This window comes from Phodopus roborovskii, unplaced genomic scaffold (genome assembly GCF_943737965.1).
Source record: "Phodopus roborovskii unplaced genomic scaffold, PHOROB, whole genome shotgun sequence".
Taxonomy (NCBI): Eukaryota; Metazoa; Chordata; class Mammalia; order Rodentia; family Cricetidae; genus Phodopus; species Phodopus roborovskii.
In genome coordinates, this window is record NW_026126470.1 from 33,109,876 (window position 1) to 33,124,575 (window position 14,700).

The following is a 14,700-nucleotide window of genomic DNA, read 5'->3' on the forward strand; positions in this document are numbered from 1 at the left end:
AGCTTGTACTTTGAAAGTTGAAGATTGAGACAGGTGTTGGTGGCACATGCCTTTAGTCCGAGCACTCAGGAGGCACAGGCAGGTGAATCTCTGTGAGTTCAAGGCCAGCCTAGTCTACAGAGCTAGTTCCAGGACAGGCTCCAAAACAATCCAGAGAAGCCATGTCTCAAAAAACAAACAAACAAAACAAAAAAGACAGCCCTGAGCTTATTAACCAAAAACACCACTTTGGGTGGCAGCAGTGTAAATTAATCTTTCCCTTTCTGCTTGAGAACATTTGCAATTCTTTTCTGTAAACGAGGCCAGCAAAAATCTGATTTGGAACTGGTCAGCAGTAAATGGTCTGCTTCCTTCCACAGCCAGGAAGCAGGGCTGGTTTTGAACTTAAACTAAAATTTAAAATAAAGTGCTTTGTCTAAATCCTCTTGCTCATAGCAGGTTTTCAGCCAAAGCAAGGGAGCCCTGGTTTTGTTACTGCTACACCAACCTCACACACAAACAACGCTCTGTAGTTCCTGCATGAAGGATGGGGGAGTATGGCCAGCTCTCTCCAGCCAACCTGAGATCTGCTTCTAGATTCATAGACACCTGAATTAGTGTTTATGAGGAACTGTTTTAAAACTAGTACTCTACCAAAATTTCAAGACAGAAACCGAAGCCACAAACGAATGCAGTGGAATAGTGTAACAGGTGACTTACATACGCACACTGTTGGCACCTGGTGCACAATCTTAATGATGTTCGTTTCAACATAATTACCCTATACCATGAAGAAACAGAAGTGGATAAACAGCTTGGAGAAGAGACTTCACAGTACAAGGAAGGCCCTGAGGGCACTTGTGTGTGTGTGTGTGTGTGTGTGTGTGTCGTCCCCCCCCCCCCATCTCTGTACTCTCTGCTGTGATGGCGTTCTCAATTTGCAAAGGCTGCTCAATGGAACCCGTAAAGGATAGGTTTTAGATGTGGGTAGGAAGCCAGGAGCAGGGTGCTCATAGGGTCATTTGGAGGCTAGGATGGCTAAAAGCCATTTGTTCTTTTTTGTTGTAACTGCTGAAAGAGAGGAAGTATAACCTAAAATTCTGATGCCTTCACGCTTGAATAAACTGAACATAAATGTCAAAACCAATCAAACCAACAAAACCTGCATAAGCTGAGCATTCCCTGACCCAAAAGTCTGAAACCTAAAACTCTTGTCTGTACCATTGTGTTTTATATTTCGGAAATTTTTATATTCAGAGACGCTCAGATGGTAAAGACCAAGATATTCCCAGAACCAAAATGTGTCTGGAACACTTCTGGCCCCAAGCATGTTAGTTGAGTGCTACTGCCCCACACTGAAGATATAGCATCAGAATCTCTGACACACCACAGTCTCTGGGAATCTAAAGCTATTTGTCACAATTTTGCACACTGTGTGGAATAACAACACTTCAAGTAAAGCACAACATTTAAATCATGTCCATTCTCAAGAAGAGTAGTAGGGATGACTGGCTTTGAGAAGAACTTTGGTATTGATGGATCTGTTCTGGAACTTTGCTGTGACTTAACATGAGGTGATCTGTAAAGACAACCCATGCTGAAACATCTCTTCAAAGTCACCTGAAAACTACCTGGAATTCTTCCAGGTTCTTTTTCTTCTATATCTGTTGTTGTTTTGAGAAGGGGTCTCATGTAGCCCTGGCTGGCTTGGAAGCTAACATCCTCCTTTCTCCATCTTCTAAGTGCTGGGGTCACAGGCCTGCAGCACCACACCCATCAAGAATTTTCAAATTCTTATTTATTCTATGTTTATTTGAAACTAAAATTCACCGGGGCCCAGTGGCTCGGGCCTGTACTCCCAGCTTGAGAGATGAAGGCAGGAGATCAGAGTTTCAAGGTATAATTGGGCTACAAAATGAATTACAGGGCAGCCCAGTCAATACCTTAGTGAGACCCAACTCAATAATAATAATAAAGTGAAAAGAGGCCCAGAGAAATAGTTCAAAGGAGAAGGGCCTGTCCATCATGCACAGAGCCACAAGTTTAATCCCCATAATGGAGTAAATGAACCAAGAAAAAGGATTCTCAGTGTGGGTTTCCAATCTCTCTTGCTAAAACAGGAAAAAAATTAAAAAATAAAAACATTCCTATAATTTTGGCTTTCATTGACATTTTTGGTCAAAAATTGTGACTTTGCCCCTGATATTCCTAATGAATAAAACGGGCCAGAAGGAGTTCCCTCACTTCATATCAGTGACAACTCAGATCTTCCTGTCAGCCTTCACATTGTTACGGGGAAGAAAATGGACCTTATTGACAGGTCAAGAGATAACACCCCACCCCAACAACAGTGACTCTGGAGGGCTGTGAGACAAGAATGGCACCTAGGGTACAGGGGGACACTGAACCCCGGTGCCAACTATATAACTTTCCCACAGTAAGCCAAAACCAGGGTACCCCAAGATGTGGCCAGAAGTTCCTGTTCACAGTAGAATTCTGAAGATCCCATAAAAAGATCCTGCAAGTTTGGCCCATTGTTATGAAACTTGTATGCCTGAGACTAATTGGCACCTGGGATACAGAATAAATTTCTCAGTTGCCCTAAAAGTTCTTTGTTTTAGATGTTGGCTATATTTGGCAAGAACCATGTATGTGTGGCCATGTCCTAGAAGCTGTCACTCATTGCTCCCAAAGTCAGCCTCAGCATATATAGAGCTGCTGGCATGAGAAGCAAACAAACAAAAAACATATGTGAATTTCTATTTGCAAGAAAGGTCAAGTAAATCTGGAAGTGTCTGGCATAATCTGCATAAGACACATTTAGTGTTTGCATAAGTTTTTAACTTCTATGGCTAATATCAGAGACGAACACCTTCTCACACTTGTCAAAGCACATCCTTTTCCTATTACAATTTCTTCATGGCTCAAAAATCCTATATCCATACCCCTGTCCCCAGCCTCAGATGCACTATTTAATTCTAAACAGCAAGATATGTGAGGTGGTCTATCCTGCTCATAGCAACAGCCCGCATGCCATGGTCCAGACACAAACCCCAATAGTCCCTGAAGGAGAGAGGAAAAAGTGGTCTGGATCCTTCCTGCCTTTTATCCTCAATCTTTCAGAGCACATGTGGCTTTACTGATGTGTCCATCTTATAGTTCACCTCAACACTTCCTGTGACAGCCGGAGCCAGGTGTTCCCACTGAGTATCTGGAGGCAAACAGGACTGCTGTACCAGTAATCTTCTGGGAAGCCTCCTGGCCAAACAGGCAGATTGCCTTTTCCCTTTAACAAACAAGATTATCAGGAAAAAAAACAAGCTAGACAATGCACGAATCTGATTTCACTGGTTCCACTGTTCTGGTGGGGGCCTTTGTGGTCCCATCCTCCAGCTTTGAGGACTGGGGTGACTCAAGCTATGTGCAGGGATCTCTGGATGCTTCATTCACGGTGTGTTTGCCTCTGTGCCTGGGAAGCAACTTCTTGTTCAAGAGCCTGCTGAGAGTTGCCCCCTTCTTCAGCTTCCCCTCGGGCTGTTGCAGGAATACCAGATCGTTATGTGACTGGCTCATGCCTGGGTCTTTCTGCTGGTGTCGCCGACGGAAGAAGAGCTTGGCGCTTTTCCTTAGCATTCCTTCTGCAAGAGGGGAGCACAGGAGTGGTCAGGGCTGTGGGAGGATGAGCCCAGGCCAAGAAGGAAGCAAAGCTGTCAGACACCTGTGACAAGAAGCCAGGCAGCTCTCTCAAGAAATAACCACTGCCCAGAGAGCAGAGCTGGTGGGAGCCGCTTTTCAAAGTGAAAGTAAGAACCTTCCAACAGCAGGACTGGCAAGCCTGCACTATTGAGTGGGTAGGTTGGGGTTCCTTATCACCCCTCCCCTTTATTAGGACCTCTGTGATAAGCAAGGCTATGCTGTATGCCCAGGAATGAAGATCATGCTCCTAACAGCAAGCTTAGAGCCCTGTAAATCATGGGGCTCCTGTTTTTAATACAGTATTGCCCTTTGAGGAATAAAGTTTACTTTTAAAATTAATTCTAGGTCATTCTCTTCACTTACATTAGGATATTATATCTATTTTATCTACCAGTCTATTCATCTACTCACCCATTCACCCATACTAGGCTAAGCCATATAAAATATGTTAGTGGATCATTTTCAACCCAGAAAGCCTCATGTTGGGCTGGGAATGTAGTTCAGTGTAGTAAAGTACTTGCCAAGCATACACAAGGTCCTGGGTTCAATTACCAGCACACATATGCCCAACAATGAAAATAATAAAAACAAAGAAAGAAAAAAGGTGGGCAAGACAAAATGAAAAGAAGCCCTTGATTTTGTATCTTGGTACAGATGCCAAGTATGGCGTTACGGAACAGAAAACAAAGAGCGGTAGCACTTGGGGTGAAGATGGCACCTGAAAGTCAAGTGCAGACTAGAAGCAGCTCAGCATCACTTTTTCTTTTCTTTTCTTTTCTTTCCTTTTCTTTTCTTCTCTTTTCTTTTCTTTCCTTTTTATCAATTAGTTTAGCATCCTATTCACCCAGGCCCAGCAAGGGCAGGGGCAGTGCCAGGCTAGCCCGTGAAGTTTACTACTATATGCCTAAAGGGGTTGTGTTAAAAAGAAGAGAAGCCTGGCCATGGAGCCAGGGAGATCTGTCCTGAATTTGAAGGTTTGGCATGTGAGCCACAGCCTGGTGTTGCCACGGGTGGGAGGCATTGTTCCTAGAGGGGAGTCCTGTCTCTGAGCAAGAGGCCAACTACCAATTAGTGTTTGGATGACTGGAGCTGGCTTATGTGTGAACACAAAGACACTCATGTGGGTAATTTTGTCACATCAAAAGCATCAGCTGGGCAGAGGACTAAGCTCTAGGCATGGGTACTCCTGGCTTCAAGGGGGTTCTAAGCCCTTAGGTTACCTGGGCTAGAGGTGGGGAAGGAGGGTCTGTGAAGATTTCAGACCTACAAGTACCTCCTGGGTTCTGTTCTAGGTAGCTGTGGAGTTCCCAAAGAGCACAAACAGGTGGGACACTCACATGTGAAATAGAGGAGATTGGAGGGTAAGTGGAAGCCTGAGAAAGGGAACATAATAATCCATGCCCTGGGCCAACTGTAGACCCGAGAACCCTTGTGATAGGAAGGGCCTACTTGTTCCTGAACTGAAGCTTGGCATGGGGTGGGGAATGTATTTTGGGTCAGGATAAGAAGAGCACTGGCTGCTCTTCCAGAGGTCCTGAGTTCAATTCCTAGCACCCACATGGGCTCACAACTGTCTGTGATGAGATCTGGTGCCCTCTTCTGGTGTCCAGGCAGACATATAGGCAAAACATTGTATACATAATAAACAAAAAACTGTTTGAATATAACCACCCTGTGCCTGTCTTCATGGTCTGACTTCCTACATTAACCCTGGGCTAATCTATGCATGTCCCTTGTGACCAAGGCACCTGTGTTGTTTTAATTTCTTTTCCTGTTGTTGTGATGAAGTGCTCTGATTAAAGCAATGTAGCCAGTGCTCTTTTTAACCTCTGAGCCATCTCTCTAGCCACAAACAGTTTCAAAAGGCGATTTTCACACTTCTTGGCCATCATTACAAGTTGACCAACAGAAATTGCAGCATGGATGCCTAAAGTCAAATTCCTGCCCTGAAGTGTCAAACACTTTCAACCAAATTAGAAGACTGATAGAGTTGAAAATCTTAAAGTCTTATTGTTTCTCAGCTGTTTGTCTAAGATCAACTGCAGAAATATTTATAAGGGAGAAAAAAAAAAAGGTTTTAAGCGTCCATTTGTGATGACCTGTACAAATGTTCAAGGTTTAAACTATCAGTTTAGCAGCACCAACCATTCAGCAGGCCTGAACCTGTTCTCAGGTACCACACCATGCGGTGGCCTACAGCAAGGTTGTTTCCTGTTCTTCCAGCCTCCCTCATGATCTCTGCAGCCCATCTACAAGTTTGTTGAACTTCATTTTACACCATCAGTCAGAAATGGATGCTATCTTATGTACCCACACGGCAATCTCCCTGCACTGGTTTGTAAGATCTTCTTGGAAATTATGGCTTCTAGGGGATAACATGGGCTTTACTTTGAAGGGAATTCCTTTGATGCGGTTGCTGAGATTGTTTCAGCAGGCTTGCACTCCTGAGTCTGGGGGAACCCTCACTAAAAAACGAGGACGTCAGAGATGGGGAAGTGCCTACTTAGGTCACATGATGACATATGTGCGGCCCCAGGGTGATTGGCTCCTAAAGCCAGTGTTCCAGATCTAGCTTTTCTGTGCTGCCAGGGAAAGGGTTTGGCCTTGAATGTCAATGGGACCCACCCATGAGAAGTGGGTTCCAGGTGCCTGGAGCAGTGGGTGCCTCATGGTCTCAGGGAGGGGCATACAGACAGGGTGGACAGATCAAGGCACTGGCATGGTCTTTGGCAGGATTCCACAAGAATTTCATCTCCAGAGAAGGATACCAGGATGTGGGAGGATGAGACATTCCAATGAGGAAAGTTCACTTGTACCTGTGAGTAACTCAAATAAATGAACCCTTCTCTCTGTGTTCTCTCTTGTAGGGACTTGAGAGAGGTCTAGACCCTCTCTCCGGTAAGATAAGACCACATGGAAACATGTAGATTAATAGACATGGGTTAATATTTAAGACAGAGCTAGCCAATAAGAAACACTAGCAACAGGCCAACAGCTTTATATCTAATACAGCGTCTCTGTGTGTTATTTGGGGGCTAACACAGCTGTGGGACCAGGCTGTCAGAAAAACTGCCAGTAACAAAATTTAAGTCTAAGGACAGGTTACTGGGGAAAAGAGTTTCTATTTTGTTTCCACGGAAAATGAAAAGCTATGTATTCCTTCCAGACTAACATGGTTTGATCAAGCAAGACCACCCCCCACAAACAGTGACCCAGGTGATCCAACATTCAAAACAGCTGGGACAAGGCAGCCTTGCAGACCACTACAGCCAGGATTTCTGTATCTTCTTAGGATTCCCATGACAGTGCCTTCTACCAGCAAAAAGCAGTTTGGAAAGAACGATACCCAAATTCCCAAATATTATCTATAAATGTTTGTTTTCATTTAAATGGGATTGGTTATAAATGGCTAATAATCACAACCAATTTCTTTTTAAAGGTAAAAAGGGGATTATGGCATAGAAATGAATACTTTGATACAGATTTAATGTCAATTTTGTGACATGTATATTTCTCCTCTTGCTTAGGTACTGTGCTTATATAGCTCATTTTAAAATGCAATGTATAATTTAGTACAGATTATAGATACTTACCTATAATAGTCAAAACTTATAATTATGTTAGTTAGGTTTTCTAGATATACAGATATATATTTCAAATGGATACGTATTCTTCAAACCTTTCAAAGACCTATGAATATGACATTTAAAATGTTTCAGGGTTTTTCTTAACAGTGAGACATAACTGCTCCTGACAACACCACCTGCATCAGAAAGGAAGATGGACATCAAAGAAACTCGTTATGGAGATTTACTTCCAATACAGCAAGACTAGCCTTTTGAGCAAGAAACCACTCTTATCTGGACTGTTTGGCTTTATTCTGTATAAACTGGACATGCAGAACCCCAGAAAAGTGACTTCTAAAACAAGATGGGCATTGCTGTAGGGTTCCTGCTTCATGGAAGAGTCTGCCAGATATTCTATAGGACACAGATAAAAGTGAATGACAAACTGCCAATACAGATGGACAGTTTAAAGTTTCCTGCTTTGCTGAGAAGTCTGCCAGACACACTATGGCCTATAGGCTGAAGATGGAACATTACAGAAGAACTTCGGGTGACTGACCAGGTAACAAGATGTCTCTGTCATTTCTAGAGTTTATATATTATCCTCCTGTGGTCTTTAAGGGAGTTGAAGACAGGCAGTTATGGTTATGGTTTTCCTTAGTTAGGATTAAAGATAAGTTACATATAAAACTTTAGACTCACAAAGATAGGATAGATGATGTATTATTTTCTTTAAATCTTGCTAAATATTAATGGACTAAATATTGTTAATATATAATATAAATAATATAAATGAGCTATATAAACACAACTAAACAAGAGAAGAAATATACATATCACAAAATTGACCTTAAAGTGTATCAATAAATGAAAATCCATTTTAAAGCAAAGTATTTATATCTACACCAAAAATCCTTCAGTGTTTAAGGAGACATCAGCATTGACTGTCCTGGTTTGACTTTCACTCATTGTTTTCAAACTTTCATTTGATGTCATGTGAAATCTGATGCAAATCACATAATTTTTAAGTATGGATCTGGCACTAGGGAACATTCTCTCCCTGGTCTTAGTCTTCCCTTTAAAAACATCCCCAAGAAGACTGACGCATGAATAAACACACAGAGGAATTTGAAAATTATTCTCAATTTTAGCTCTGCTGTCACATTTCTAAATTTATCCTGTTTATTTCTGTGGAAGGACAGATATAAATAGCCAATGGAAGAATCTGTATCAAAATCTACATGTAGGAAGACAATGGCCCTAGCAACCTGGAAACTCATGCTCTGATGTCCAAAAGTGTCTTCAGACAGGTCATGCATACAAGAGACAACTTGAGAGACAGGAAACCAATAAAGGAAACCCAGTCAGGCTGCCCAGGTGATACCTTGCAGAAGCCATCTCAGCAAGGTAACTTTGTAGCATCAGAGGACAGAGGAAATGTCCTGTCTGATGGTTGATGAAGGTAACAATCTACCTAGAAGCCAGGAACAACCAACCACAGGGAAGGTCAGGCCAGCAAGCAAGGAGAAGTCAGTGGGCAACCTTCACTCTGCTGAGTACTCTCCACATAAGCAATGTCACAGAATTTTTTAAAAAGGCAAGATGAAAAATAACTTACTGTGCAGGTAATTAGTGATCCTCTTAAGTTAAATGGAATGAGCACAGAATGCAGAGATGTTGAGAGGCAAAAAGAAAAGCACAGGAGAGCAGAGTCAGAATGAAAGTTAGAGTTTGGAATCATTGTATCACAGTGCACACATATGCTCACACACTTGCACACATGTGCATTCACATGCATACATGAGTACACTCATGCACACACATGCTCACACTTGTAAACATGCATACACATGCACACCAAAGCACAGACATACACATACTTACACACACATATACACACATATGTAAACACGGACAGTCATGCTCACACTTGTACATGCATGTACATATATATGCATTTTTGAGCACACATACGTGTGCACATGAAAGGTTGCTGTCCAAGATATTTTGCAACATTTCTATTTTTTCTCAAACCTCTCTAGGGGCCTTTGTGATGAACACAGATAGGGTAAAATTTACCACCCAGACCTAGATGCACAGTTCCAGTGGGTTTATCACACAACTGCAACAGCACTTTTTTTCTCAAGTGCTAGGAACAAACCCAGGACCTCACACATGCTACACAAAACACTCCACCACTGAGCTACATTCCTAGTCCTGCCAACACTTTTTGAACTTCAAATAAATTGAATTTTGGGAATCAATTTTCTGTTTTGGCTGAAGTATCATATAAATTCCTAGTCAGCAAGAGTCCAGGAGAATTCCAGTTCCATGGGCTCCCTCCAAAGCCTACAACACCCTACTCACTTATACCAAAAGATGCAGGTGGTGCAAGTTATGTATAAACCTTAGTTTAAAACCAAACACGGGGCTGGAGAGGTGGCTATGAGATTAAGAGCACTAGATGCCCTTCTAGAGGACCCAGGTTCCATTCACAGCACCCACATGGTGGCTCACAACCACATATAATTCCCATTCCAGGGAACGGGACACAGTCTTTTAGCCTCCGCAGGCACCAGGCATGCAAGTGGTGCCCAGATATACATGCACGCAAAACATTCATACACATTAATTAAAAACAAAAACAAACAACTGATCCCCACAAAACCAATCCCTGTAGCACCAGTTATGAATAAACAAAAAGCGGCAGGAAATGAAAATGGTTTGACAATCAATTTCGACCTATTTAAGATTCTGCCAACATCTCAAGTACTAAGCTTCTAGAAACTGCAGGATAAAAACTAAGTGTGTGTGTGTGTGTGTGTGTGTGTGTGTGTGTGTGTGTGTGTGCGCGCGTGCATGTGCATGTGGGTTATTGCAGGTGTATTCACCTGTACATCTGTGTGGAGTTTAGAGGTTAATATGAGGTGTCTTCCTCTATTTTTCTCCACCACAGTTTTTGAAAGAATACCCCACTGAACCTGCAGCTCACCAACTAGCTAGTCTGGCTAGAGAGAGCTCTAGGGATCCTTATGTGTTAGTCTCCCAGTAGTACCAGGATTACAGATATATGCTTTTGCATGGGTGCTGGGGATCTGAACTTGGTTCTTCATGCTTGCACAGTAAAAACTTTACTACTGAGCATCTCCCTAGCCATATAAATGCATGCATGCGTGCATGCATGCATGCATACATACATACATACATACATACATACATACAATTTTCCCTAAAACATGGTCTCACCATTTAGTTCTGGCTGGCCTAGAATTCACCATGTACACCAGACTAGCCTTAAATCCCTGCCTCTGCCTCCCAAGTGCTGGGACTAAAGGATGTGCTACCCATGCCTGAGCCCTACAAAATAACGTTTAAGATGTTGCCAAATATTTTATTTCAGAAAACTTTAGGTCAAGGCATTTCAAGGACTTGATGGCAGGTTCAACCTCAGCTCCCAGGGAATCCAGGAATGAAACACATGACCAGTCAAACATGCCTGGACCTCCCCCGATGCCCAGCCTCTGGGGAAGCTCTCATGCATAGAGGCTACTTCCAGCCCCCAGAGGATTCCCAAGAGGCATACATCTGTCTGGCCAGTGAGTGGAGAAGGATGTAGGTGCATAGCAAGAAGGTACCCCAAGGAAGGCCAAAGCTAGCAGGAGCAGAAAAGACTAGAAGAAAGGAAAGCAGCAGTGGATGCATACACAGGGGTAGTAACCTGGCATCTCTGAGAAACCTGGAGGACATAGAGGGAGGTTTGGGTTCCGTAAGGTCATGAGTGTATAGACTATTGACTCAAAGAAGTGGAGCACAGGATATACCCTTGTTCCTCCCTGCTCACTGACTTTCCCCAGAAACTTCCCAGAGGCTTCTTTGATCTCAGGGCAAAGACTAGGTCAGAATGTGTACATAGGGTAATCAGTAGCCAGTCCACCTGATGCCCTTGGCCACAGCACACCAAGAGAAGATACAGGGTTGAAGGTCCTCAAGGCCAGGTTGTGGGAAACAGAGGCTGGGTGGTATGAAATCTTCCCCCAGGAACACCCTCTTTCTCTATTTCCTCTTTTAATGTGCAATTCCTCCCCCCATCTGTTCCTGCTTGGTACTGGCAAAGGGTACAAGTCACAGGCAACCAGCTAACCAACAACGGTTAAAGGATGAGGAGAGGAAGAGTAGAGCACCCGGGACAGGTTCTTAACCTCAGCACCTGGAACTTGTGTTGCACTGTGTGGAGGTGTCTGTGCCATGTTCCCTAAAGAGTGTGGTACCTGTGTCCTCTACCCCCTAGGGGTCACCAGTACCCCATTTTCTGGTTGTGACACCACAGCTGTCTGCAGACATTACCTATGTCCTCCATGAGGCAAAACCGCCTAGCAGGAGACCCCACCTGTCCCTAGCGGAAGTGGCTGGCTAGGATTCCTAACACCTGGGGTAGCTAAGCTTTTTGCCCAGTGCATTCCAAGAGGGTCCTAAGAACTTTGCTGGAGGGAAATGGGCTTGGAGCCACAGATATAAGGCAGAGCTAGAAGTGCATACTGAGTTCCACCACAGCTCCTGGTTTGACTGAGGTGCCTCCCTCAGCCCTCACTTTTCGAGAATGTGGGTAGTTAGGATGGTCTCCAGGTCTTGGAGGTGAGGCCCAGTGAGTTTGAAGTCTCTAAGACCTAGAGATCTTCCCAAAGATGAGACAAAGGTCTGGATCCAAGTGTCCACACCCAAGAAATGCCAGGCTCTGAAATAAGGGCTCATTTCTTGCAGGAAAGAAGTGATTGTGCTAACAAATTACTTCATTACTATGTGTGTATCAAGCCAGTAAGCAGTTACTCTGGGGTTTTCTTTCTTTGTAGATCCTGCTGATTCCAAGTGGTGAGGTCTGGTTTTGTTCTAGCTGGAGGAGGAAACTGCAAGGAGCAAATAAGGTGAGCTGCCAATCTCTGCTCACTTTGCTCTGTCCCTGGACACAATGGCACCTAACTCTTTGTGAAGCCTTGGAAAGCTCTGCTTCCAGATGGAGAGAGCCAGACAGGGGGGATGCTTGGAGGTATGAAAACACAATGGCCCCCAGATGAAGAGATGAAGCCCCGGGGGGGGGGGATGAAGCCAGGACAGCCTCAGAGATTGTAAAAGGAAGGGAGGCCAGCAAGGGAGCAATGACACAGAGAGGGAAGCCTAAGTGCAGGCTGGAGGTGGGGAGGGGGCAGGTGTTGAGAACATGTACCTTTATGCTTCTTGATGGCTCCAAGACCGGAAGCACTCAAGGAGCTCTCTGACAGTTCATCCCCATCTGGTTCCTGTAAGGCTGAAATGCTCCATGTTGCTGCTGGGGATTCCTTTTCCAGGTCCCAGGAGTCTATATCATTCTCTCTAGGCTTGAGGGCAGGTAGGGCCTGGGCTGGCTCATCTTCTTCAGGTGGAGTGGTAGAATAGGCTGCATCTGCCTCTGGCGAGCACAGAGTGGGCGGGGCATCCCCCTGGTTGGTGCTGTCCATAGAAGCTGCATAGTCCAGCATGAGAGCAGCATTGTGGTCCTGAGACAGTGAGGTCTGTCAGGGGAGATGTACAACAGAGGCTGAGGACAAATGAGAAATCAGCCCAGGGATCTAACAAGAGCACATGGTTGGCAGGGAAGGCTTGACACCACCTGAATATCACCTTCCAAGGCATTGTGACTAGAAATATCAAGCAGTAGCCCCAAGAAGGCTCCTATGCTATATGGTAAATGCTTATAAAACAGGTTTCCATCTTAGCTGAGACTCTGGAGGGCACAGGCTGAGGGTGCTGGAGAAGAGCTCATACACTTCTCACTGCAGACCTATCAGTAAGGAAGCCCCCAGAAGATGAGTGTCAAGGACTAGCACTTTTTTCCAAGTAGACAAAGTATACAGCAGCAAAAAAAGCATGAACTTGGGCATATTTAGTCTTTTACACATTTGTTATCAAGCACTTCTCTTTCTATCTCAAAGTAGAGATCAACTAGAAGATGATGTGTTCTTTTAAGAACTGTATTTGTATGTAAAGTTATAGCACTAAACTAACAGGTAATGGGGAAAGCTGGGACAATGGTTCAAACTGAATGACTGGAAGGGGCAGCAGCCATGCTGTTCTCAACCTGGGTGGCAATCGCACAAGTGGCTTTGCTAAGTGACAGTTGACAGATGAACCAACTTACAGAGTGCATGATGACTACCAATACAACAGTCTGCATGCCAACAAAATTAATAATCAAAGTGTCCTATGAGTATTAAATATGAAGATTATCTGATGATTATGAAGCAAAGCCAGAAAGTAGAGAGCAGATGATCATGGGTTATCTTCATCTTATTATCTAACCCAGACTTAATAAAAGCTCTCACTGTTTGGCCTTGTTGGCCCCAGAAATCTGACCCTCACACCCTGGTAGCTGAAGAAGCCAACCCAAGAAAAGATAACCCCCTGCCTTGGTGTTCAAGGCCACCCATGAACATTCTCTTGGAGTCCTGGGCTCAGGCTACCTACATATTGTGTATATCACCATGGTACCCGACAGCAACTGAGTAATTCCCAGTATGCTTTCCTTCCTACTCTTAATGGCCTTGCAAGTTCCAACCCATCCTCCCTAGTCATGGCTACAACTATGTAATCTGTCACTTACTGCAGCGCTCTTTACATTTACATTGCCCCTTGCAATGCAGGTAAAGATCTAACCTGCTCTGTACTCTGTGGCTGCAATCAGAGGCAGTGCCCACCTACCTTCTGCTCCCCAAAAGTTACTTTAGAGTGGAAGAGCAGGGGGACTGAACTGAAATGTTCCATAGAACGATCCCTATTTCTATCAGTAATGGAAAGGAATACACATACTTATTGTAAAATATTTCAATGTTTTAGAAATGAGTAATGTGGAAAAAGTGAACTTGGGAGGCAGCGAGATGGAGCCTGCATCACTGGGGGTTTCTTACATGTGCCTTTCTTTCTCTCTTAGTAATATTTCCAGAAATGACTTACCAAGCTCTCAAGCCTCAGAGCATCACTAAGCAGACAGCTGCCAGCTTCCTGTATCAACAGGACAAAGGGCTACTGTGGTCCCAAAGATAACTGACTCTCTGGCAGGAAGGAACTACATTAGACTCTGTAGAGGGGACCTTTTTGGATGGATGAGAGACCAGGATGCTGTGCTGATAGACTTTGCCTCCTGCTGCTGCCTTCACCTACCTTGGAGATCCCTGAAATGATGATGGTGCTTTTCTTCCGTGGAGACTTGAGCTTCAGCTTTGAGGATTCACTGAGCTGCCGAATGGCAACTTCAGCCACAGGATCTGAGCCATTCAGCACCAGTAGTTCTGCCAGGAGGAAGGTAGCACTGAGTTCAGTAGCAAAATTAAAAGGCTCCCAGGGAACTCCCAGAGCAGCGGGCAGGAATGGTCTGTAAGCAGTGGCTGGCAAACACTTTGAAGAAAGAGGGATAAAGTAAGGGGTTTTGCAA

General features: G+C 44.1%; 1 protein-coding gene across 1 annotated transcript in view; it reads right to left on the reverse strand.

Moving 5' to 3' along the window:
- Positions 1–3,303: 3,303 nt before the first annotated feature.
- The window catches only part of C2cd2 (C2 calcium dependent domain containing 2), a 57,408-nt gene continuing 46,011 nt past the window's right edge, over positions 3,304–14,700 (reverse strand). Inside the window, exons 12-14 of the mRNA XM_051191964.1 lie at positions 14,430–14,557; positions 12,460–12,784; positions 3,304–3,617 (exon numbers count right to left, since the gene is read on the reverse strand). Coding sequence (XP_051047921.1) covers positions 3,397–3,617; positions 12,460–12,784; positions 14,430–14,557 — 674 coding nt within the window. The 3' untranslated portion in view covers positions 3,304–3,396. The remainder of the gene's footprint in view (positions 3,618–12,459; positions 12,785–14,429; positions 14,558–14,700) is intronic.